Source organism: Rhinatrema bivittatum, chromosome 5 (genome assembly GCF_901001135.1).
Source record: "Rhinatrema bivittatum chromosome 5, aRhiBiv1.1, whole genome shotgun sequence".
NCBI lineage: Eukaryota > Metazoa > Chordata > Amphibia > Gymnophiona > Rhinatrematidae > Rhinatrema > Rhinatrema bivittatum.
This window is the reverse complement of record NC_042619.1, coordinates 13954838-13977879: the sequence shown is the minus strand read 5'-3', so window position 1 is coordinate 13977879 and position 23042 is coordinate 13954838. Positions and strand designations below refer to the sequence as shown.

Here is a 23042-nt window from a genome sequence, read left to right as displayed (position 1 = left end):
GTGTGTGAGAGAGAGATGGTGTGTGTGCATGTGTGTGTGTGAGAGAGAGAGAGATGGGGTGTGTGCGTGCATGTGTGTGTGTGTGTGTGTGTGTGTGTGTGTGTGTGTGAGAGAGATGGGGTGTGTGTTTGCAGTGGAGGATTAAATGCGGCAGGCTGAAGTATTTGCAGAACACAAGCCGCCAGGGTTACCTCTCCACTTCTCTTTCCATGTGTTTTGTGCTGTCTTTTCTTACTCTGTTTTTCATCTTCCTCTCTCTCTCTCCCCCCTGTCCCTCCCTCCCTCCCTTCTGAGGCTCAGACTGGAGAAAGTTCCTGGGCAGGACACGTTTTCTCCTCTGCTGCTCTTCCTGCGGTTTTTGGCCTCCCCCCCCCCCCTTCCTAGGTCTCTGCACTCCCACCTGTCTCTTCCTGCTTTTCCTTTCCCTGCCCCTTCCTCCCCCTCCTTTCTGCCCCTGGCTGTTGCTTGCAAGAGCAGCAGCTCGCGTGGCAGATTGCTGCCTAATTAGTTTAGAGGGAAAACCTAATTGAATTAAGTTTTTCACAACTCCTGGAGCCTGACAGTTGGGTCTCTCTTTCACCAGCCCGTCCTCCATCTCCCTGATCGAATTAACTTGTTTAGTAACCTGCAGCCAGGCAGCCCCCCAGCCCCGCAGCTGGGCATGGTGGGGAGGGGGGAGAGAAGCAGCTAAAGACATCGGAGAGGGGGTCTGGGTCGTGTCCCTAAACCACAGGCTGTGCAGCCTGCAGAGGGGGGCGGGGGGAGGGGGGCAGCCTAATGCAGAGATTGTAAGCACTACGGGGCAGGGACCACGGTACTGCCCTCCTCTCACAGCTCTCTAGACCCGATACCTAGGAGCGGTATCACTCTGTGCTTCGGGGTTTGCACCTTATAAACGCACCTTCATTTTAAAAGCTGATTAACAGGCTTGGGGAGCAGAGGTGGAAATGTGTTCTCCACTGACGAGCAGGCATACGTCTGCCTTACTGTATACCCCTTATGGCTGATCGATCCTGCCGTCTATGGAGAATCTTGTCTACAGGTAAGCAAATTGGCTTTCCTAGTCTGAAATGGTTTCTCTCCACGTGTCACTTTAATCCAAAGAGGAAGAGCAAGGACTGAATGATCCCAGGAGAGGGGACGCAGACCAGGGTGTTTCCATGGGTAGATGGATCCTGTACAGGACGATCCCAGGAGAAGGATCCAGGCTAGCGTGCACTCGGGAGAGGGATCCAGACCAGGGTGTTTCCATGGGTAGATGGATCCTGTACAGGACGATCCCAGGAGAAGGATCCAGGCTAGCGTGCACTCGGGAGAGGGATGCAGACCAGGGTGTTTCCATGGGTAGATGGATCCTGTACAGGATGATCCCAGGAGAGGGATGCAGACCAGGGTGTTTCTATGGGTAGATGGATCCTGTACAGAATGATCCCAGGAGAAGGATCCAGGCTAGCGTGCACTCGGGAGAGGGATGCAGACCAGGGTGTTTCCATGGGTACATGGATCCTGTACAGGACGATCCCAGGAGAAGGATCCAGGCTAGCGTGCACTTGGGAGAGGGATGCAGACCAGGGTGTTTCCATGGATAGATGGATCCTGTACAGGATGATCCCAGAAAAAGGATCCAGGCTAGCGTGCACTCGGGAGAGGGATCCAGACCAGGGTGTTTCCATGGATAGATGGATCCTGTACAGGACGATCCCAGGAGAAGGATCCAGGCTAGCGTGCACTCAGGAGAGGGATGCAGACCAGGGTGTTTCCATGGGTAGATGGATCCTGTACAGGATGATCCCAGGAGAGGGGACGCAGACCAGGGTGTTTCCATGGGTAGATGGATCCTGTACAGGATGATCCCAGGAGAGGGATGCAGACCAGGGTGTTTCTATGGGTAGATGGATCCTGTACAGAATGATGCCAGGAGAAGGTTCCAGGCTAGCGTGCACTTGGGAGAGGGATCCAGACCAGGGTGTTTCCATGGATAGATGGATCCTGTACAGGATGATCCCAGAAAAAGGATCCAGGCTAGCGTGCACGCGGGAGAGGGATCCAGACCAGGGTGTTTCTATGGGTAGATGGATCCTGTACAGAATGATCCCAGGAGAAGGATCCAGGCTAGCGTGCACTTGGGAGAGGGATGCAGACCAGGGTGTTTCCATGGATAGATGGATCCTGTACAGGATGATCCCAGAAAAAGGATCCAGGCTAGCGTGCACGTGGGAGAGGGATCCAGACCAGGGTGTTTCTATGGGTAGATGGATCCTGTACAGAATGATCCCAGGAGAAAGATCCAGGCTAGCGTGCACTTGGGAGAGAGATCCAGACCAGGGTGTTTCCATGGGTAGATGGATCCTGTACAGGATGATCCCAGAAGAAGGATCCAGGCTAGCGTGCACTTGGGAGAGGGATGCAGACCAGGGTGTTTCAATGGATAGATGGATCCTGTACACGATGATCCCAGAAAAAGGATCCAGGCTAGCGTGCACTTGGGAGAGGGATCCAGACCAGGGTGTTTCCATGGGTAGATGGATCCTGTACAGGATGATCCCAGGAGAGGGATCCAGACCAGGGTGTTTCCATGGGTAGATGGATCCTGTACAGGATGATCCCAGGAGAAGGATCCAGGCTAGCGTGCACTCGGGAGAGGGATCCAGACCAGGGTGTTTCCATGGGTAGATGGATCCTGTACAGGATGATCCCAGAAGAAGGATCCAGGCTAGCGTGCACTCGGGAGAGGGATCCAGACCAGGGTGTTTCCATGGGTAGATGGATCCTGTACAGGATGATCCCAGAAGAAGGATCCAGGCTAGCGTGCACTTGGGAGAGGGATGCAGACCAGGGTGTTTCCATGGATAGATGGATCCTGTACAGGATGATCCCAGAAAAAGGATCCAGGCTAGCGTGCACGCGGGAGAGGGATCCAGACCAGGGTGTTTCTATGGGTAGATGGATCCTGTACAGAATGATCCCAGGAGAAGGATCCAGGCTAGCGTGCACTTGGGAGAGGGATCCAGACCAGGGTGTTTCCATGGGTAGATGGATCCTGTACAGGATGATCCCAGAAGAAGGATCCAGGCTAGCGTGCACTTGGGAGAGGGATCCAGACCAGGGTGTTTCCATGGGTAGATGGATCCTGTACAGGATGATCCCAGAAAAAGGATCCAGGCTAGCGTGCACTTGGGAGAGGGATGCAGACCAGGGTGTTTCCATGGATAGATGGATCCTGTACAGGATGATCCCAGAAGAAGGATCCAGGCTAGCGTGCACTTGGGAGAGGGATGCAGACCAGGGTGTTTCCATGGATAGATGGATCCTGTACAGGATGATCCCAGAAAAAGGATCCAGGCTAGCGTGCACTTGGGAGAGGGATCCAGACCAGGGTGTTTCCATGGGTAGATGGATCCTGTACAGGATGATCCCAGGAGAGGGATCCAGACCAGGGTGTTTCCATGGGTAGATGGATCCTGTACAGGATGATCCCAGGAGAAGGATCCAGGCTAGCGTGCACTCGGGAGAGGGATCCAGACCAGGGTGTTTCCATGGATAGATGGATCCTGTACAGGATGATCCCAGGAGAAGGATCCAGGCTAGCATGGACTCGGGAGAGGGGATGCGGACCAGGCTGTTTCCATGGGTAGATGGATACTGTACAGGATGATCCCAGGAGAAGGATCCAGGCTAGCGTGCACTCGGGAGAGGGATCCAGACCAGGGTGTTTCCATGGATAGATGGATCTTGTACCAGATGATCCTAGGAGAAGGATCCAGGCTAGCGTGCACTCGGGAGAGGGATCCAGACCAGGGTGTTTCCATGGATAGATGGATCCTGTACAGGATGATCCCAGGAGAAAGATCCAGGCTAGCATGAACTCGGGAGAGGGATCCAGACCAGGGTGCTTCCATGGATGGATCCTGTACAGGATGATCCCAAGAGAGGGGATGCAGACCAGGTGTTTCCATGGGTAGATGGATCCTGTACAGGATGATCCCAGAAGAAGGATCCAGGCTAGCGTGCACTTGGGAGAGGGATCCAGACCAGGGTGTTTCCATGGGTAGATGGATCCTGTACAGGATGATCCCAGAAGAAGGATCCAGGCTAGCGTGCACTTGGGAGAGGGATCCAGACCAGGGTGTTTCCATGGGTAGATGGGTCCTGTACAGGATGATCCCAGGAGAAGGATCCAGGCTAGCGTGCACTTGGGAGAGGGATGCAGACCAGGGTGTTTCCATGGATAGATGGATCCTGTACAGGATGATCCCAGGAGAAGGATCCAGGCTAGCATGAACTCGGGAGAGGGATCCAGACCAGGGTGCTTCCATGGATGGATCCTGTACAGGATGATCCCAAGAGAGGGGATGCAGACCAGGTGTTTCCATGGGTAGATGGATCCTGTACAGGATGATCCCAGAAGAAGGATCCAGGCTAGCGTGCACTTGGGAGAGGGATCCAGACCAGGGTGTTTCCATGGGTAGATGGATCCTGTACAGGATGATCCCAGAAGAAGGATCCAGGCTAGCGTGCTCTCAGGAGAGGGATCCAGACCAGGGTGTTTCCATGGATAGATGGATCCTGTACAGGATGATCCCAGGAGAAGGATCCAGGCTAGCATGAACTTGGGAGAGGGATCCAGACCAGGGTGCTTCCATGGATGGATCCTGTACAGGATGATCCCAAGAGAGGGGATGCAGACCAGGTGTTTCCATGGGTAGATGGATCCTGTACAGGATGATCCCAGAAGAAGGATCCAGGCTAGCGTGCACTTGGGAGAGGGATCCAGACCAGGGTGTTTCCATGGGTAGATGGATCCTGTACAGGATGATCCCAGAAGAAGGATCCAGGCTAGCGTGCTCTCAGGAGAGGGATCCAGACCAGGGTGTTTCCATGGGTAGATGGGTCCTGTACAGGATGATCCCAGGAGAAGGATCCAGGCTAGCGTGCACTCGGGAGAGGGATGCAGACTAGGGTCTTTCCATGGATAGATGGATCCTGTACAGGATGATCCCAGGAGAGGGGATGCAGACTAGAGTGTTTCCATGGGTAGATGGATCCTGTACAGGATGATCCCAGGAGAAGAATCCAGGCTAGCGTGCACTCAGGAGAGGGATCCAGACCAGGATGTTTCCATGGGTAGATGGATCCTGTACAGGATGATCCCAGGAGAAGGATCCAGGCTAGCATGCACTCGGGAGAGGGATCCAGACCAGGGTGTTTCCATGGATAGATGGATCTTGTACCGGATGATCCTAGGAGAAGGATCCAGGCTAGTGTGCACTCGGGAGAGGGATCCAGACCAGGGTGTTTCCATGGATAGATGGATCTTGTACCGGATGATCCTAGGAGAAGGATCCAGGCTAGCGTGCACTCGGGAGAGGGATCCAGACCAGGGTGTTTCCATGGATAGATGGATCCTGTACAGGATGATCCCAGGAGAAGGATCCAGGCTAGCATGAACTCGGGAGAGGGATCCAGACCAGGGTGCTTCCATGGATGGATCCTGTACAGGATGATCCCAAGAGAGGGGATGCAGACCAGGTGTTTCCATGGGTAGATGGATCCTGTACAGGATGATCCCAGAAGAAGGATCCAAGCTAGCGTGCACTTGGGAGAGGGATCCAGACCAGGGTGTTTCCCTGGGTAGATGGATCCTGTACAGGATGATCCCAGGAGAAGGATCCAGGCTAGCGTGCACTCAGGAGAGGGATCCAGACCAGGGTGTTTCCATGGGTAGATGGATACTGTACAGGATGATCCCAGGAGAAGGATCCAGGCTAGCATGCACTCGGGAGAGGGATCCAGACCAGGGTGTTTCCATGGATAGATGGATCTTGTACCGGATGATCCTAGGAGAAGGATCCAGGCTAGCGTGCACTCGGGAGAGGGATCCAGACCAGGGTGTTTCCATGGATAGATGGATCCTGTACAGGATGATCCCAGGAGAAGGATCCAGGCTAGCATGAACTCGGGAGAGGGATCCAGACCAGGGTGCTTCCATGGATGGATCCTGTACAGGATGATCCCAAGAGAGGGGATGCAGACCAGGTGTTTCCATGGGTAGATGGATCCTGTACAGGATGATCCCAGAAGAAGGATCCAGGCTAGCGTGCACTTGGGAGAGGGATCCAGACCAGGGTGCTTCCATGGATGGATCCTGTACAGGATGATCCCAGGAGAGGGATCCAGACCAGGGTGTTTCCCTGGGTAGATGGATCCTGTACATGATGATCCCAGGAGAGGGATCCAGGCTAGCGTGCACTCGGGAGAGGGATGCAGACCAGGGTGTTTCCATGGATAGATGGATCCTGTACAGGATGATCCCAGGAGAGGGATGCAGACCAGGGTGTTTCCATGGTATGGATCCTGTACAGGATGATCCCAGGAGAAGGATCCAGGCTAGCGTGCACTCAGGAGAGGGATCCAGGCTGGTATCGTGCATAGGATGCTCCCAGGAGTGGAGTCCAGAGCAGGATGACCTTGAGAGAAGAATCCAGGCAGGTTAATCCTAGGAGATGGGTCCAGGGCAGATTGATGAGGGATGAGAAGCAGAGGTAGCAGGGCTCTTCCCAGAGATACTTCATAGTGGTCATCTAATGCGAACTAGACTTTCCAGGTCAGGAACCTCTCACCTAATTGCATCCATAATTAGCACAGGGTTCTCTTACCACCACTGCTTGCCATTTCTATAGTAGCATTTCTTGATGCTCCCGGTGCAAAGTCCCTGGTCTCTCGTCACTCTGCGGCCATGGGTAATGGCTACAAATCTAGGACCTAGCCGTAGCACTGGCCAGTTTTAACCAAATTGCCATGGGAGAACCCGGCCGGGGGGGGGGGGGGGTAGGGGGAGGGAGGAGAGGGCACTGGTGGTAGTAGGACAGCGCATTGCTTCCCTTCTGCCCATCCCATCCCTTCCCTCACTCTCCTTATATTGAATTTTGCAGGTCTTCGAGCCCTAATCCTCCTCCTCCGCTGCCGGCTGAGAGTGGTTGAGAGGATGACTGGGAGCTGGCAGAGGGGGAGGATGTGGCTTGAGGCACTGCCAGCAAGGCCACTCTCTTCCTTCTATTTCTGGATAAGGAGGGCGAGTGAAGTAATGGGGGGGGGGGGGGAGAGGAGGGGCAGCCTGGAGTGAATGAAGGTGAGTGAGGGGATCATGAGGAGGGCAGGGATAAAAGGAGGTGAGTAAGGGGATTATGGTGGTGGTGGAGAGCAAATGAGGATAAGGGAATGGGGCAGCAGGGAGCAAAGATTGGGGATTATGGGAGGGGGCAGGGAGCAAAGGAGGGTGAGTGAGGGGATTGTGGGGAGGAAAGGAGGGTGAGTGAGGGGATTGTGGTGGAGGTGGGGAGGAAAGGAGGATGAGTGAGGGGATTGTGGTGGAGGTGGGGAGGGAAGGAGGATGAGTGAGGGGATTGTGGTGGAGGTGGGGAGGGAAGGAGGATGAGTGAGGGGATTGTGGTGGAGGTGGGATTGGGGTGGAGTGGGGATGTGGGTTGGACCGGTGGGGAGGAAGGAGGGTGAGTGAGGGGATTGTGGTGGAGGTGGGGAGGGAAGGAGGGTGAGTGAAGGGATTGTGGTGGAGGTGGGGAGGAAAGGAGGGTGAGTGAGGGGATTGTGGTGGAGGTGGGGAGGGAAGGAGGGTGAGTGAAGGGATTGTGGTGGAGGTGGGGAGGAAAGGAGGGTGAGTGAAGGGATTGTGATGGGAGGGTGGGGGGAGGAAAGGAGGGTGAGGTGAGGGGGATCAGAAGGGAGAATGAGGGGACAGTGGAGGGAAGTGAGTAAGAAAGAGTGAGGGGATCGGGGGTGGGGTGGGAAGAGGGATCACTGGGTACAAGGGAGGAAGAGACTGGAAGAGGGGCAGGATGGGAGAGGATTGGAGGGGGGGGGGGGAGGGGTAGAGAGAGACAGGATGGGGTGGCTGGCAGGGTCTGTGGCTCTTTTCTTCTCCAGCCCATCCCAATCTTCCCTCCTCCTCCTCCCCATCCCCACCCTCCCTCTCCTCTCTATTCTTCATCCCAATCTTCCCTCCTCCTCCACCCCATCCCCAGCCCTCCCTCTCTCTTCTCTCTATTCTTCATCCCAATCTTCCCTCCTCCTCCTCCCCATCCCCAGCCCTCCCTCTCCTCTCTATTCTTCATCCCAATCTTCCCTCCTCCTCCACCCCATCCCCAGCCCTCCCTCTCTCTTCTCTCTATTCTTCATCCCAATCTTCCCTCCTCCTCCACCCCCACCCCATCCCCAGCCCTCCCTCTCTCTTCTCTCTATTCTTCATCCCAATCTTCCCTCCTTCCCCACCCCATCCCCCTCCCCATCCCCAGCCCTCCCCCTCTCTTCTCTCTTCATCCCAATCTTCCCTCCTCCTCCACCCCATCCCCAGCCCTCCCTCTCTTCTCTCTATTCTTCATCCCAATCTTCCCTCCTCCTCCACCCCATCCCCAGCCCTCCCTCTCTCTTCTCTCTATTCTTCATCCCAATCTTCCCTCCTTCCCCACCCCATCCCCATCCCCAGCCCTCCCTCTCTCTTCTCTCTATTCTTCATCCCAATCTTCCCTCCTCCTCCACCCCATCCCCAGCCCTCCCTCTCCTCTCTATTCTTCATCCCAATCTTCCTCCTCCTCCACCCCATCCCCAGCCCTCCCTCTCCTCTCTATTCTTCATCCCAATCTTCCCTCCTTCTCCACCCCATCCCCAGCCCTCCCTCTCCTCTCTATTCTTCATCCCAATCTTCCCTCCTTCTCCACCCCAGCCCTCCCTCTCCTCTCTATTCTTCATCCCAATCTTCCCTCCTTCTCCACCCCATCCCCAGCCCTCCCTCTCCTCTCTATTCCTCATCCCAATCTTCCCTCCTCCTCCACCCCATCCCCAGCCCTCCCTCTCTCTTCTCTCTATTCTTCATCCCAATCTTCCCTCCTCCTCCTCCACCCCATCCCCAGCCCTACCTATCTCTTCTCTCTATTCTTCATCCCAATCTTTCCTCCTCTTCCAGGCTCATCCCCAATAGTCCCTTTCTTCCCAGCTCCCCATTTCTGATCTTCCCTCCTCCTCCCCACACCTGACCCCTCCCTCTCCTCCTCTCCTTCCCTTCTACCTGAATCCCCCATCCTCTCCCCTTCTTGGTCTGTGCCTCTATCCTCCTCTTCTCCTTATCTTTCTACTCCTTCTGCCTAAGATTCCTTCTTCATTTCCCTCCTCTGAGTTCCCCCTTCCCTCTCCCCAGACATCCTCTCTCCCTGTTCCCAGATCCCTTGCCCCAGTCACTAAGATGCCTTTTCCTCTAAAGAACCAAATCAATGAACAGGACAAGGAAATGCCAGAAAACCACTTTATTTTCATGAAATAAAAATTAAAAACCCAGCATTATTGAAATTGCAAATATGGGCAAACATTATACAAATTTGCGGCAGAGTTTTCTGAGTCCTGCTGCAGAATCGTGGAAGATCCGTGGCCGGGAAGGGGAAGGCTCTGCCTGCGGGTGGTAGGGGATATTCTCCAGCCCCTGGGTGCCAGCATCAGGACTCAGCAGCTGCTCATCCTGCCACCCTGCTGGCAGAGTGCAGCCCCAAGCAGCCACTTTCCACTCTTCATTCCTTCGGATCATTGCCTTTCAAATCCAGAGCTTTGCTTAAAAAAAAAAAAAAAGGAGAAACAAAACACTTCTCTTAATAAAAGGTGTAAAACTTTCTGAAGTTTGATTGGTGCTCCCTTAGAAGTTTACTTTACAGTCATTGAAATAAAGATCCGTCTCTTATGGTTACTGATGTGTGTGTTGGGTACATATCTATTGTCTTGCCTGTGTATATCGGATTTAGGAGACTTTACTGGCATGACAATTTGCACATGTGTGGCCAAAGTGATGCACGCAGCGCCTCAGCCCGCAGGAGGAGTCAGACACGATGCCCATCCATATCCCCACCCGTCACACCCAAGAAATACTCCCAGCTCCTGACATCAACACATATCTGTAAACTCTGCAGGCTGTGTGCAAGAATTAATGCCCAGTCAGATGGACAGAGCAGGCCCATGAGGCCGGATAGACAGACAGGGACAGCACAGGGTTGCCAGAGGCAGGGGTACCTCCTCGGATTGTACCCCCAGCACTAGCTGCTGAATTGCACCGGGCACACACACACACGCACGCACACACACACACACACACATATACACACACACACACACACACTGTCCAGAGCCAGCCTGCATTATTACCATCTCTAAAGCCACTTTCCCCATCCCAGCTCTGCAAAAGGCTTCTGCCAATAAAAGTGCAGATATCTGCACACCCACAAGCCGAGTGGCTACAAAGAAGTCCACTCTCCTGCCATTAGACTTTTAAATCCCCTTTAGTGAAAGTGTTTGTCTTTAAAATGCCCCTAATCCTGCCTAATTCCTCCTCTGATGTCCCTGAAAAGGGAAAGCTTTAACTTGGACTTTAAGATTCATTGCCGCCCAGCGGGGCTTTAATGAGGGGGCTTTTTACATTCATGGGGGTCTGGATAAATAAAGGTGGGGACAAAAGACTCCTCCCCCCCCCCCAGGCCAGAGCAGGAGGAGGGCAACAGGTTGCTACCCTACATGGAAGTAACACAGTAATGACAGTAGAAAAGGGCCAAATGGTCCATCCAGTCTGCCCAGCAAGATTCTGATGGTAAGAACTGCCGCTCCTTGCAGGTTACCCCCATGTTTCTGTTAAGGGCAGTAACTGCCGCTCCCTGCGGGTTACCCCCATGTTTCTGTTAAGGGCAGTAACTGCCGCTCCCTGCGGGTTACCCCCATGTTTCTGTTAAGGGCAGTAACTGCCGCTCCTTGCAGGTTACCCCCATGTTTCTGTTAAGGGCAGTAACTGCCGCTCCCTGCGGGTTACCCCCATGTTTCTGTTAAGGGCAGTAACTGCCGCTCCCTGCGGGTTACCCCCATGTTTCTGTTAAGGGCAGTAACTGCCGCTCCTTGCAGGTTACCCCCCATGTTTCTGTTAAGGGCAGTAACTGCCGCTCCTTGCAGGTTATCCCCTGTTTCTGTTAAGGGCAGTGACTGCCGCTCCGTGCAGGTTACCCCATGTTTCCGTTAAGGGTAGTAACTGCCACTCCATGCAGGTTACCCATGTTTCTGTTAAGGGCAGTGACTGCCGCTCGTGCAGGTTACCCCATGTTTCTGTTAAGGGCAGTAACTGCCGCTCCGTGCAGGTTACCCCATGTTTCTGTTAAGGGTAGTAACTGCCGCTCCATGCAGGTTACCCCCATGTTTCTGTTAAGGGCAGTAACTGCCACTCCGTGCAGGTTACCCCCATGTTTCTGTTAAGGGTAGTAGTGACTGCCGCTCCTTGCAGGTTATCCCATGTTTCTGTTAAGGGCAGTGACTGCCGCTCCGTGCAGGTTACCCCATGTTTCTGTTAAGGGCAGTAACTGCCGCTCCATGCAGGTTACCCCCATGTTTCTGTTAAGGGTAGTGACTGCCGCTCCTTGCAGGTTATCCCCATGTTTCTGTTAAGGGCAGTGACCGCCGCTCCGTGCAGGTTACCCCATGTTTCTGTTAAGGGCAGTAACTGCCGCTCCGTGCAGGTTACCCCATGTTTCTGTTAAGGGCAGTGACTGCCGCTCCATGCAGGTTACCCCCATGTTTCTGTTAAGGGCAGTAACTGCCGCTCCGTGCAGGTTACCCCCATGTTTGTTAAGGGCAGTAACTGCCGCTCCGTGCAGGTTACCCCATGTTTCTGTTAAGGGCAGTGACTGCCGCTCCATGCAGGTTACCCCCATGTTTCTGTTAAGGGCAGTAACTGCCGCTCCGTGCAGGTTACCCCCATGTTTCTGTTAAGGGCAGTAACTGCCGCTCCGTGCAGGTTACCCCCATGTTTCTGTTAAGGGCAGTAACTGCCGCTCCGTGCAGGTTACCCCATGTTTCTGTTAAGGGAATTAACTGCCGCTCCGTGCAGATTACCCCCATGTTCTGTTAAGGGCAGTAACTGCCGCTCCGTGCGGGTTACCCCCATGTTTCTGTTAAGGGCAGTAACTGCCGCTCCGTGCGGGTTACCCCCATGTTTCTGTTAAGGGCAGTAACTGCCGCTCCGTGCGGGTTACCCCCATGTTTCTGTTAAGGGCAGTAACTGCCGCTCCCTGCGGGTTACCCCCATGTTTCTGTTAAGGGCAGTAACTGCCGCTCCCTGCGGGTTACCCCCATGTTTCTGTTAAGGGCAGTAACTGCCGCTCCGTGCGGGTTACCCCCATGTTTCTGTTAAGGGCAGTAACTGCCGCTCCCTGCGGGTTACCCCCATGTTTCTGTTAAGGGCAGTAACTGCCGCTCCCTGCGGGTTACCCCCTTGTTTCTGTTAAGGGCAGTAACTGCCGCTCCGTGCGGGTTACCCCCATGTTTCTGTTAAGGGCAGTAACTGCCGCTCCGTGCGGGTTACCCCCATGTTTCTGTTAAGGATAGTAACTGCCGCTCCGTGCGGGTTACCCCCATGTTTCTGTTAAGGATAGTAACTGCCGCCCTGCGGGTTACCCCCATGTTTCTGTTAAGGATAGTAACTGCCGCTCCATGCGGGTTACCCCCATGTTTCTGTTAAGGGCAGTAACTGCCGCTCCGTGGGTTACCCCCATGTTTCTGTTAAGGGCAGTAACTGCCGCTCCGTGCGGGTTACCCCCATGTTTCTGTTAAGGGCAGTAACTGCCGCTCCGTGCGGGTTACCCCCATGTTTCTGTTAAGGGCAGTAACTGCCGCTCCCTGCGGGTTACCCCCATGTTTCTGTTAAGGGCAGTAACTGCCGCTCCCTGCGGGTTACCCCCATGTTTCTGTTAAGGGCAGTAACTGCCGCTCCGTGCGGGTTACCCCCATGTTTCTGTTAAGGGCAGTAACTGCCGCTCCCTGCGGGTTACCCCCATGTTTCTGTTAAGGGCAGTAACTGCCGCTCTGTGCGGGTTACCCCCATGTTTCTGTTAAGGATAGTAACTGCCGCTCCGTGCGGGTTACCCCCATGTTTCTGTTAAGGGCAGTAACTGCCGCTCCCTGCGGGTTACCCCCATGTTTCTGTTAAGGATAGTAACTGCCGCTCCATGCGGGTTACCCCCATGTTTCTGTTAAGGGCAGTAACTGCAGCTCCCTACGGGTTACCCCCATGTTACTGTTAAGAGTAATAATTGCCGCTCCCTACAGGTTACCCCCATGTTACTGTTAAGTAGTAAGGGCTTTCTGCCCTGGACTCTAGCCATCCAAACAATTACTGGGGAAAAGGTGACCGCATGCAGGGTGCACACACGGACACTGGTCCTAGGTCCAGTACAAAGTGTGCTTTCAAGTTACTGCTTTGGAAAGTCTTGTAAGATGCTCTGGAAGAATAACACAAGCAAGGTCTTCCTGGCCGAGCTCTGCCTCCGAGCGTGCAGGGAAGGCCCCTGGCCTCAGCTCTGCCTGTACTTTTACTCTTTTGCAGCTAAGGATCCTCTGCGCACTCTTTGTACCTCCTCCCTCGCATCCCTTTCCCCTTCTAATGTTGCTCCTGATTCTCCCCCCTTAGCCCCTCCTATCATGACCCCTTGTTTTCATCCAGAAAAGGTTTGCCCCTCGTGCATTAGTTCTCCTTTGGGGTATCTTACGCTCTCCTCTCCGGGAGGTGCTAGGTTTCTGGGGTGCAGACGTCCGTCTCTATCCTCCTGCAGTTTGGACTCCAGAACTGACCCCACCACCCCAGGTGAGGCGCAGCCACCTCTGCAGGCCTTGCGCTCTGCACCCCGGTATTTCCCAAGCTTGAGCTCATCAGCCAGGCCACCCCGGGGTCCTTCTCTCCCCTTTGGTGCACCTCGGTATCTTGACCCCCAACCTTCAACTTCGGCTCCCCCAAATGACGTGAAAGTACCTGCAGGCTTTGGCCCTTACGTCTCAGCAGGTTTCCTCAGATCCCTGAGCGCCCCCAGGGCTGTCCACCCTGTGGCAAATCGAAGTATCAGCTGCAAAAAAAGAGAGAGAAACCATTCCTACTAAGTGCTCTTCAATATCACTTCTGAAATGAGATGCTGGAGCCCCTCCACTGATTCCCCCTCTCTCCTCTCCCGCTCTGCTACCGTCTAAATCCATTTCTGGAGCTGCTCCCACGTAAGAAGCAGGGGAGGAAGAGGCGGGGATTGTTACGCAGGGCGCGCTAAGTTTGGGAGACGTTTTGCGCTTTCTCCCCTGCGTTCCCCTTCTCTCCCATTCCTTGAAAGAAAGCCCCTCTTATTCTCTGAGGACGGGAACTCCAGCACATGCCCCAGTGGCATGAAGACATGAGAGGGAGAAGGACTGCAGGTGGCGTTTAATCGGGGTATAGGAGAGCTTCAAATTGCCCTTTCCTCTCAATCGCGCAGGGAGCAGATCCGCTGTCATCCGTCAACTTTTTTTCCGATCTGAGATATTTAAAAAATATATATGTATATATATAAAAATATTTCCAGGAAAAAGAGTATTTTAACGTATTCGAAATACAATTTTAACAAATCGGTTTAAAATAAAAACAAGCCGTTTATTATCCTTAAGGGAAATTTGTTGCCGATAGCTGGGAACAGAGAAAAATAAATGTACTCAATGCAAATAAATGCATGAGGCGAAATTAAATTTATCCATGGAATTAACTTACAGCAGCCCAGAGGTAAAACAGAAAATCATTTAAAGCTGGGCAAGGATATTGGAAGAACAGTGGGAGCGCAAAACTTCGCGCGTTCGATCTGCTCTGGTTATCGCACGAATAATTATCAAACTTGTTGATTTCCGGAGCAGTCGGGAGAGACGAGAGAGCTCCCGTGTAACCTTTGTACCCTTCCAAAACGAAGAAAGAGCTCCTGGACCTTCGAGAGCTGTGTTTTATTAATTAAAAACGGAGATCTTATTAATATTTTGATCTCCAAATTCACCAGAAAACAAAACAAAAAAAAAACCCCGCATCTGCCTCTCAGGTCCTATTTTTTTCGTTTCACACAGTGCAGTCCGAGAGCCTTGGGATTCGTTTGAGGAAAGAACAGGAAGGTTTGCTCCCAAAAAAAACCAAGATTTGTTCATACAAATGTTCCTTTGCCCGGGCCGAGCCAAACTCCTCTCTCTCTCCTCTTCGGTTCATAAATTGACAACAGGAAATCGATTTTTCGAAAAGGGAGAGAGAAAGAAAGAAAAAAAATAAATCCGGTCTGCCCTGCGCCTGTTTGCACCGTCCCGAAACCGTTTCTGTCAGGGCTGCCGGGGGGGGGGAATAAAAAAACAGAAGGGGGAGAAGGAACTGGAGAGGCTGGGGAAGGAGGAGAGGAGATCGGAGGGGGGGGGGGGGTGATAATGAGATTATCGCACGGAGAGAGACGCCCGGGGCCCGGGTCGGCCCTGAAATGCAGACCACGACGGATCTGGGGAGCAGAGAGTGGACACCGGGGGGGGGACACAGGGCTAGGGACAGGGATGACCGGGGGGGGGGAGACAGGGCTAGGGCAGGGATGACGGATCGGCGGGCGACTCCCCAGGAACGAGCTGAGGGGGCCAGGAAAAGCCAAGAGCCCCGGGAGTTCAGGCGGAAAAGATGCGCGGGGTTTGGACCCCTTTCCAACCCCGGGGATGTGCAGGAAATCTCTGGACCGGCGGAGGAAAATCTGAAAAGAGAGAGAGAGAGATCGGGGGCCCAGCTGAAACGCTCGGGAGAAGAAAGCCCTCGAGGTGTAATCCTTTTTTTTTTACGGCGATAATAACGCAGGAGGAGTGGATTTGGTCGTTTTGTTTGCGCACCCGGTTCTGGCGGTGTTTCTCTGGGGCAGTAGCACCCGAGCACTGCTCCTGAAATTACAGAAGCACAAAGGAATCGGCCATTTGGCTGCCAGGTTTATAAAATCCAGGCTTCAGTCTTCTAAGCGCCCCCGAGTCTAGGAAAAGGCCGCAGTACATAGAGCGTTAGATTTGCTGCGCAATTGCACTTCTCCTGTCCCTTTCCTGGGCTCAGGGCTGCTCCTCACTTTTAGCTCGGGAGAAGGTCTCTGAGCTCCTTTCTCTCAACGCTGGAAACGGAGCCTTTTCGCTTTCCAGCCAGGCTGAGATTCACTCCCCAGTTTCTGGCCGGGGTCCTACAGGTCGGGGGAAGAGAATGCGAAAGAGAGAAACCCAGCCCAGGACTCGGGCAGACGGAGAAGAAGCGCAGCTCCTGACACCGTTCCCCTTTCCTTCCCAGTGCGGAAAATCCGGATTCTATTTACAGAAATTACAAGTGGCCCGCGGGCCTCTGCCTTTGAGCGGGGAGTGGCCCTCAGAGCCTCTGCCCCTGCATCTGCTTTGCGCTCCGAGGGACTGCAAAGAAACAGGGCCCCCCCAAAAAAAACTGGGCTGCCCCCTCTCCTTTCAGCCAGGTGTTTCCCTTCTTTTCACCCTCCCTCCTCCTCATTCGTCCTTCTTTCCCTTCCCTTTTCTTGTTCTCTCTCCCTTCCTTTCCTTCTCCACCTGATGTTGACAGGGACTTAGCCCCGGGTCTGACTACTGGAGGGGGGGGGGGGGGGGGGGAGGAGTGAGCTGATTGAATTAGGAGGAGGAGAGGCTGCGTACAGGAGACTGAATGGGGAGGGGGCGTCCTTTCGAAAGAAGTTAATGGAACTATTAACCTGCTAATGGCTGGAGGCAAAGAGCTTCTCTCCCCACCTCTCAGCCCAAGCCTTACATTCAAATAGCACAAACTCTATTACCAAACAAAACCCCATATTTCCGCCCGGGGGAGATTTAACCCCCCTCTCGCCCAAAAAAAACCAAAACCCCTCATCAATTCGAAAACACAAATAAATGTAACTTTGAATAATTTGTATCCACAAACTTCAATTTCAGTTGTGTTTTGTCTCTGGTGTGTAAAGGGAAGAGGCTATAATTATAATGACTAATTCTGTGGCCTGGGCAGGATCTCTGGGCTCCTCCGAATCAGTTCGGTTTGGTAAAGTGGCGGGTTTCGGGGTTTGGCTAGATTGTCGCAATCATTCGTTTGTCTTGCACGAAATGTGAACCGCGGATCCGGTAAAACCCGCAACAGAGCTAATAAAGATTCCCGAGAATGAATATCAGAGCACGCAACAGAGCTAATAAAGATTTCCGAGAATGAATATCAGAGCACGCAACAGAGCTAATAAAGATTCCCGAGAATGAATATCCGAGCAGCACATTTCCGACGTTTTCCCTACTTATTCCTTAAAGTATTTCTATTGTAGACGTTTTGCATGCGGTGTATTGCACTGGATATTGCGTGTCAAATGTTTATTATTCTTATAATCCACATTCATCTTTCCGAGTCCGTCTCTGACACTTGCAAGCCAGGAATAATAAAAGAAAAAATAAAAGAGAAACGAAAGGAGGGAGGAGAGACGAGACTGGAAACTACAAAATTGCAAGAGAGGACGATATTTATTTTTTTATCTTTCACTTTTACGAAATAAAGCATAAAAAGACAGAAGGATAATTTCCAGTTGATCAAAAAAATTGTATAAAAAACTGAGAAATGAAATGGAGTCCGTGAGATAGGAAAATGCAGCTTCGTTTTATGCTGGGGGGGAACCAGAGCGATTTCCCAGAAATAGGAGGGAGCTGGGCAGACACCCAAGAAAGGGGGGAGAGAGAGAAGTGGAACCGGAGGAGGAAGAAAAAAACAAAACACTGGGATAAAAAAAACCAAACTGGAAGGAAGGGGGAAGCGAGAGAAAAGTGCAAGGAAGAGAGAGAACGAAATAAAAAGAGCGGAGGATGGGGAAGTGCAGGTGAGGGAGGGAGGGAGAAAGCGAGCCCGGCAGGGAGGGAAGGAGCCGGGCCAGGTGGGCGCCTTCTCTCTCTCTCTCTCATTTCTGCACAGGGCGCCCCGGCGGGACCGTGTAATGCGGACATTGGGACCGATTCTCCCTCCGGTCTCTTCACTGCGAATTCGGTGCAGAACTGAGGGCTTTCTCCTTCCCTGCTGAGGAAGCTGAGGAGACGCCCGCAGTTTATTTGGGGACGGGCAGGGATGCACTTGTTTTGCTGGGACAACTGGGGGGGAAAAATTCGATTTCCAGAAAAGAGTTCCCCACACTCGAGGGCTCTTGAATTCCCCTGCCCCAGAAATGCGCAAATCGAATTATCCCCCCCGGGAAGATTTTCCGCTGGTCCGGTGCATGGCGGAGCTTCGCCTTGAATCCGGATCCGCTCCGGAGCCAACCACTTACAGGTGGCTCCGCATTGCAAACAACAAAAAAAAAAAAGAAAGAAAGAAAAAAAGTGGCTTTCTCTTTGGCAGGCGGGTGCCGGAAAGGGTTAAGCGCGGAATTAGCCGGGAGGGGAGGGGAGGGGAGGGTCCACCCTCTACTGCCCCCCACAGACCGGGAAGACATTGTCATGCTAAGAGACCTCCGCCTCGCCATTGTCTTGCACGGCTGCCAAGGCGATTATAAGCGCCCGCCCGCAGCCGGCAGGAGCAGAGCCCGACTGGAGGGGAGGGAGGGCGCGCTGCAGGCACCCCGGGCTCCTCGGTCAGTCTGCGGCGGGCAGAGGGAGAGGGGCCAGGCTGCCACCGGGGCCCCGAGGAGACCTCTCCTTGGCCTCCCTGTCTGCAGCGAGAGCCTTTTTCTTTTTTTTCTCTCCCCCTCCCCTGCAAATTCTTCTTCTTCTTCTTCTTATTATTTGTGGCCATCGCCTTCCTCCTATGTACAAAATGGATTACTCTTACCTGAACTCCTACGACTCCTGCATGGCCGCCATGGAGGCCTCAGCCTACGCGGACTTCAGCTCCTGCAGCCAGGCGAACAGCTTCCAGTACAACCCCATCAGGGGCAGCTTCGGGGGCACCCCGGGGTGCCCGCCCCTCGCCACCGCCAGCTGCACCCTGGGGGCGCTCCGGGACCACCAGCCTTCACCTTATTCCACAGGTAACACGGGGGGGGGGGTCAGGTGTCGTCGTCCCTCCCCCCCCCCAGAGATCAAGGAGGGGGGGGGGACAGTGAGTGAGAAGATGGGGGACCCGCTTTGCCTCTCCCGTCCACGGCTCGGAAATCTGGAAGGCGATGCCTTTATATCCGTTTTGGCCTTTAAAAAAAAAAAAAAAAAAAGGTTCTAAACCAATTTTGCGAAATGCGGTTATAAAGATATAGGATTTGGGAGATGTAATCAAGTTAGGGCCCAAGTATTCCTATGTTCACAGCCAAAACAAATTAATGTGTAATCAAGTTAGGGCCAATGCGGTATTAGATCAAGATACTGTATCTAATTTGATAGCTACAGAAGCGGCATCTCGTTTTTGATGAAATTATTAATTTTGAGAGTTGTTTTTTTTATTATTCTATCCCACTGGGAATGTATGCAATAAAAAATCACTTCTGGAAATCTAATTTTCCTTTCTACATACATATATATATATATATATATACTGTGTGTGTGTGTATATATATCTCTATATATATAGTTTTTTAATACAAATTTATTTGGTTTGTGGGTGCAGGTGGCTGGGTGCTAAAGCTCTTAGATTTATTTTTTTTTGCTTAAATTCCGATTCCATTCCAGTTCTAGCGCTGCTCAGGGTCCTCACACGTGCAGTGTCCATGATTTCCTTTATTAGACAGAGATAGTACAGGTGACATCGCTCTGCCCGGATTTGGCCAGGGGCCGGGAGCAGCTCCGAAGAGTTTCCATCGAGGTCCGGGGCGATCATCTCCCGGTGCCGGCACCGGGCTGCAGCTCCCACCCTGTCCTCTTCCCCTCTGTCTGGGAGCTCGGAGCAGGATTCCGCCCTCTGGAATATCTCAGAGCTTCCTCCGATCCATGTTCAGTTCAGGAAGCCTTTGAAACCGTTTTGTTATTACAGCGGTTAAAACGAAACAAAAAAAAACCCCCCCAAACTTTTGCTAGGTCCTTTCCCGTGCTCAGAGCTCTCCTTCCCGTCTTGTCGTTTGCAGTTCCCTACAAGTTTTTCTCGGACCCCTCCGGCATCAACGAGAAAAGGAAGCAGCGGCGGATCCGCACGACTTTCACCAGCTCGCAGCTGAAGGAGCTGGAGAGGGTCTTCGCCGAGACCCACTACCCGGACATCTACACCAGGGAGGAGCTGGCGCTGAAGATCGACCTGACGGAGGCCAGGGTGCAGGTGAGCCGGACCCCAGCTGGGAGGAGGGGGAAGCAGAGCCCAAACAATACCCACAAAATCTGCGGGTACCCAGCCTGAGTCCAGCTTGCAGCCCTCTGCTTCACCCATGTTTATTCATTCATTGCTGGGACTTTGCAAGCAGGGATGAGGGTGACAGGGACAGAAATCGCCCGAACGGATGTGCCTGTCTAAGGCACGGTCACCAGGCTTTTGATCTGCTTCTTTACATTAAGCAGGTCCCCTAAGGGCTGTGCCCTGCCGTGCTTAAGGTCATCTGGTTCGGACCCCGGCTCCCGGCGTTTGCTCCCTGGGTTGGCTGGAGTTGGGGATGCTTTGCCGCCCTGCAGGGCGGGGGGCATCAGGGTCCTTGCTTAAGGGTGACACCTAGTGGCCACGTTCGGCAGCCGCCATAGCAGTGTTCCAGAAGTAGGTGCATGGCCCCCCCCCCCCCCCCAGCCCGCACCGTGACACTAAATGGAAGTGAGGGGAGGGATTATAAAAATAGGAAGACGAATCCTGGGTTCAAGGTGCTATAACAGACTCCACTCCTGGTTCCAGCTGAACTGGACCTGCAGGAGAAAACTTCTGGGTGAAAAGAAAGAGGAACAGGAAGTAGGGCTGTAAAGCAGTTCTCCAAAGGCACCAGTTTAAGGAAGGGGTGTATGATTATCGACATGCAAAAAAGCTGGCTGGCCTGGCAGCACAGCATGGCAGCTGGCATTATAGTACAGAGGCTGGCAGTGCAGTGGAGAGATTAGGAGTGCACCATGCAAATGGCAGCCTAGCAGAGAGGGAGGCTGTATAGTGTGGGGCCGGCAGTGCAATGTAGGAAATGGTGTTGTATCATGGAGATTTCCGGTGTAGTGTGGTCCTGACAGTGTGTAGTGGAGGCTGGTGTATTTTAGATTTTGGTAGTAGCAGTGTTCTGTAAGGTCTTCCAGTGCAGCAGGGGGGTTGGAAGTGTAGTGCATAGATTGGTTGATTACAGGTTATATGGGTGTAATCTATTAATGCATAGTGAGTGAGGACAATGTAGTGTAGGGTCTGTCATTGCAGTGTGGATGCTGGTACTGTGGTGTGATTATATTGATGCAGTGTGTCAGTACAGTGTAAGGTCGGTCATTACAGTGTGGGTGCTGATAGAATAGTGTGGTTTTATTATTATTATTATTATTTATTTCTTTTATATACCGACATTCAATCGAGATATCACTTCGGTTTCCAGATAACTAAAAGAATAGGGCGAGATTGGCCCTATTTTACATTATAACATGGTAACAATTATAACAATTATAACAGAAATACATGGAACAATAGATTATAGTATATAACATATGTACATAAATAACTTGTTGATATAAATAATTTAGGATTAAGGATAGAAGGGAGGGTTGGGAGGAGGGAGGAAGGGAGGTGTGACAGTACAGTGTAGTGCAGTGTGACAGTACAGTGTAGGGTCTGTCATTGCAGTGTGCGTGCTGGTAGAATAGCGTGGTTATATTAGTGCAGTGTGACAGTACAGTGTAGGGTCTGTCATTGCAGTGTGGGTGCTGGTAGAATAGCGTGGTTATATTAGTGCAGTGTGTCAGTAGGGTCCGTCAGTAAGGTGTGGGTGTTGGTACTGGAGTGTGGTTTTAGAAGTGGAGTGTGTCAGTGTATTGTGGAGTCTTGTCATTGCATTCTGGATGTTGTAATTGCGGTATAGAGTCTGTCAGTGCATTGTAGGTGTTAGTGGTGTAGTGTGGTTCAATAAGTGCAGTGTGTAAGTACAGTGTAGGGTCTGTCATTGCAGTGTGCGTGCTGGTAGAATAGTGTGGTTATATTAGTGCAGTGTGACAGTACAGTGTAGGGTCTGTCATTGCAGTGTGCATGCTGGTAGAATAGTGTGGTTATATTAGTGCAGTGTGACAGTACAGTGTAGGGTCTGTCATTGCAGTGTGGGTGCTGGTAGAATAGCGTGGTTATATTAGTGCAGTGTGACAGTACAGTGTAGGGTCTGTCATTGCAGTGTGGGTGCTGGTAGAATAGCGTGGTTATATTAGTGCAGTGTGTCAGTAGGGTCCGTCAGTAAGGTGTGGGTGTTGGTAGTGGAGTGTGGTTTTAGAAGTGGAGTGTGTCAGTGTATTGTGGAGTCTTGTCATTGCATTCTGGATGTTGTAATTGCGGTATAGAGTCTGTCAGTGCATTGTAGGTGTTAGTGGTGTAGTGTGGTTCAATAAGTGCAGTGTGTAAGTACGGTGTAGGGTCTGTCAGTGCAGTGTAGGTGTTAGTGGTGTAGTGTGGTTCAATAAGTGCAGTGTGTAAGTACGGTGTAGGGTCTGTCAGTGCAGTGTAGGTGTTAGTGGTGTGGTATAGTTTAATCAGTGCAGTGTGGTTGTTGGCAGTGCAGTGTGGAGTGCTTTGATTACTGAGGTGTGAAGCAGCAGTCACTAATGTGACTAAAGAGCATTTTACCTGCAGCAGTCAGAAAGTCGGCTGATTCAGAGTGCGCTAAGGAGAGCATAGTCTATATGTAAAGTTATGTATCCTTGTGATTAGGGGCCTGCACTCGGCTGCTCTCTAAGCTACTCTCAGACCTGTGGGGACAGGGACGAGGGACTCTCCGGCAGGCTTTGATCGCAACCAGAAAACATTGGCGTCTAACTGAAAAGGTAGTTCCTCCTTGTGCCGAACTACAACATTGCATGTTCGGGTCCGCACCCCTAGGGAGCTTACAGCCTGGCCAAGGTGTGCAGCCAGGCAGAATTTTTTCTTTATCCTCCCGCTGCTTAGTTAGATTCTAAGCTCTCTGGGGCAGGGACACTCTAACCAGTGAAATTATCTCAGGCAGGACTGTGTGCACAGATGACACAAGCTGAAGATTATCACTAGTCTGAGTTCTTATCAAGCTTGTTAGTGCTACAAGCTCAACTTTCTAATTTGGGATGCAAATAGATTCCACATCTGAAAATATGGCAGCCTGCTCAGGGTTTTGGAAGTC

General features: G+C 52.4%; 1 protein-coding gene and 1 long non-coding RNA gene across 2 annotated transcripts in view; one reads left to right on the top strand and one right to left on the bottom strand.

The window, feature by feature from the left end:
• Positions 1–9299: 9299 nt before the first annotated feature.
• LOC115091816 lies at positions 9300–18791 on the bottom strand. Its single transcript, XR_003856820.1, has 3 exons — positions 18653–18791; positions 13835–13925; positions 9300–9612 (listed from the first exon to the last, which is right to left on the bottom strand). It is a non-coding gene; the product is annotated as an uncharacterized LOC115091816 (long non-coding RNA).
• LOC115091815 (paired mesoderm homeobox protein 2A-like) overlaps positions 18293–23042 on the top strand; it is a 37821-nt gene continuing 33071 nt past the window's right edge. The window contains 2 exon segments of the mRNA XM_029602043.1: positions 18293–18851; positions 19875–20062. Coding sequence (XP_029457903.1) covers positions 18629–18851; positions 19875–20062 — 411 coding nt within the window. The 5' untranslated portion in view covers positions 18293–18628.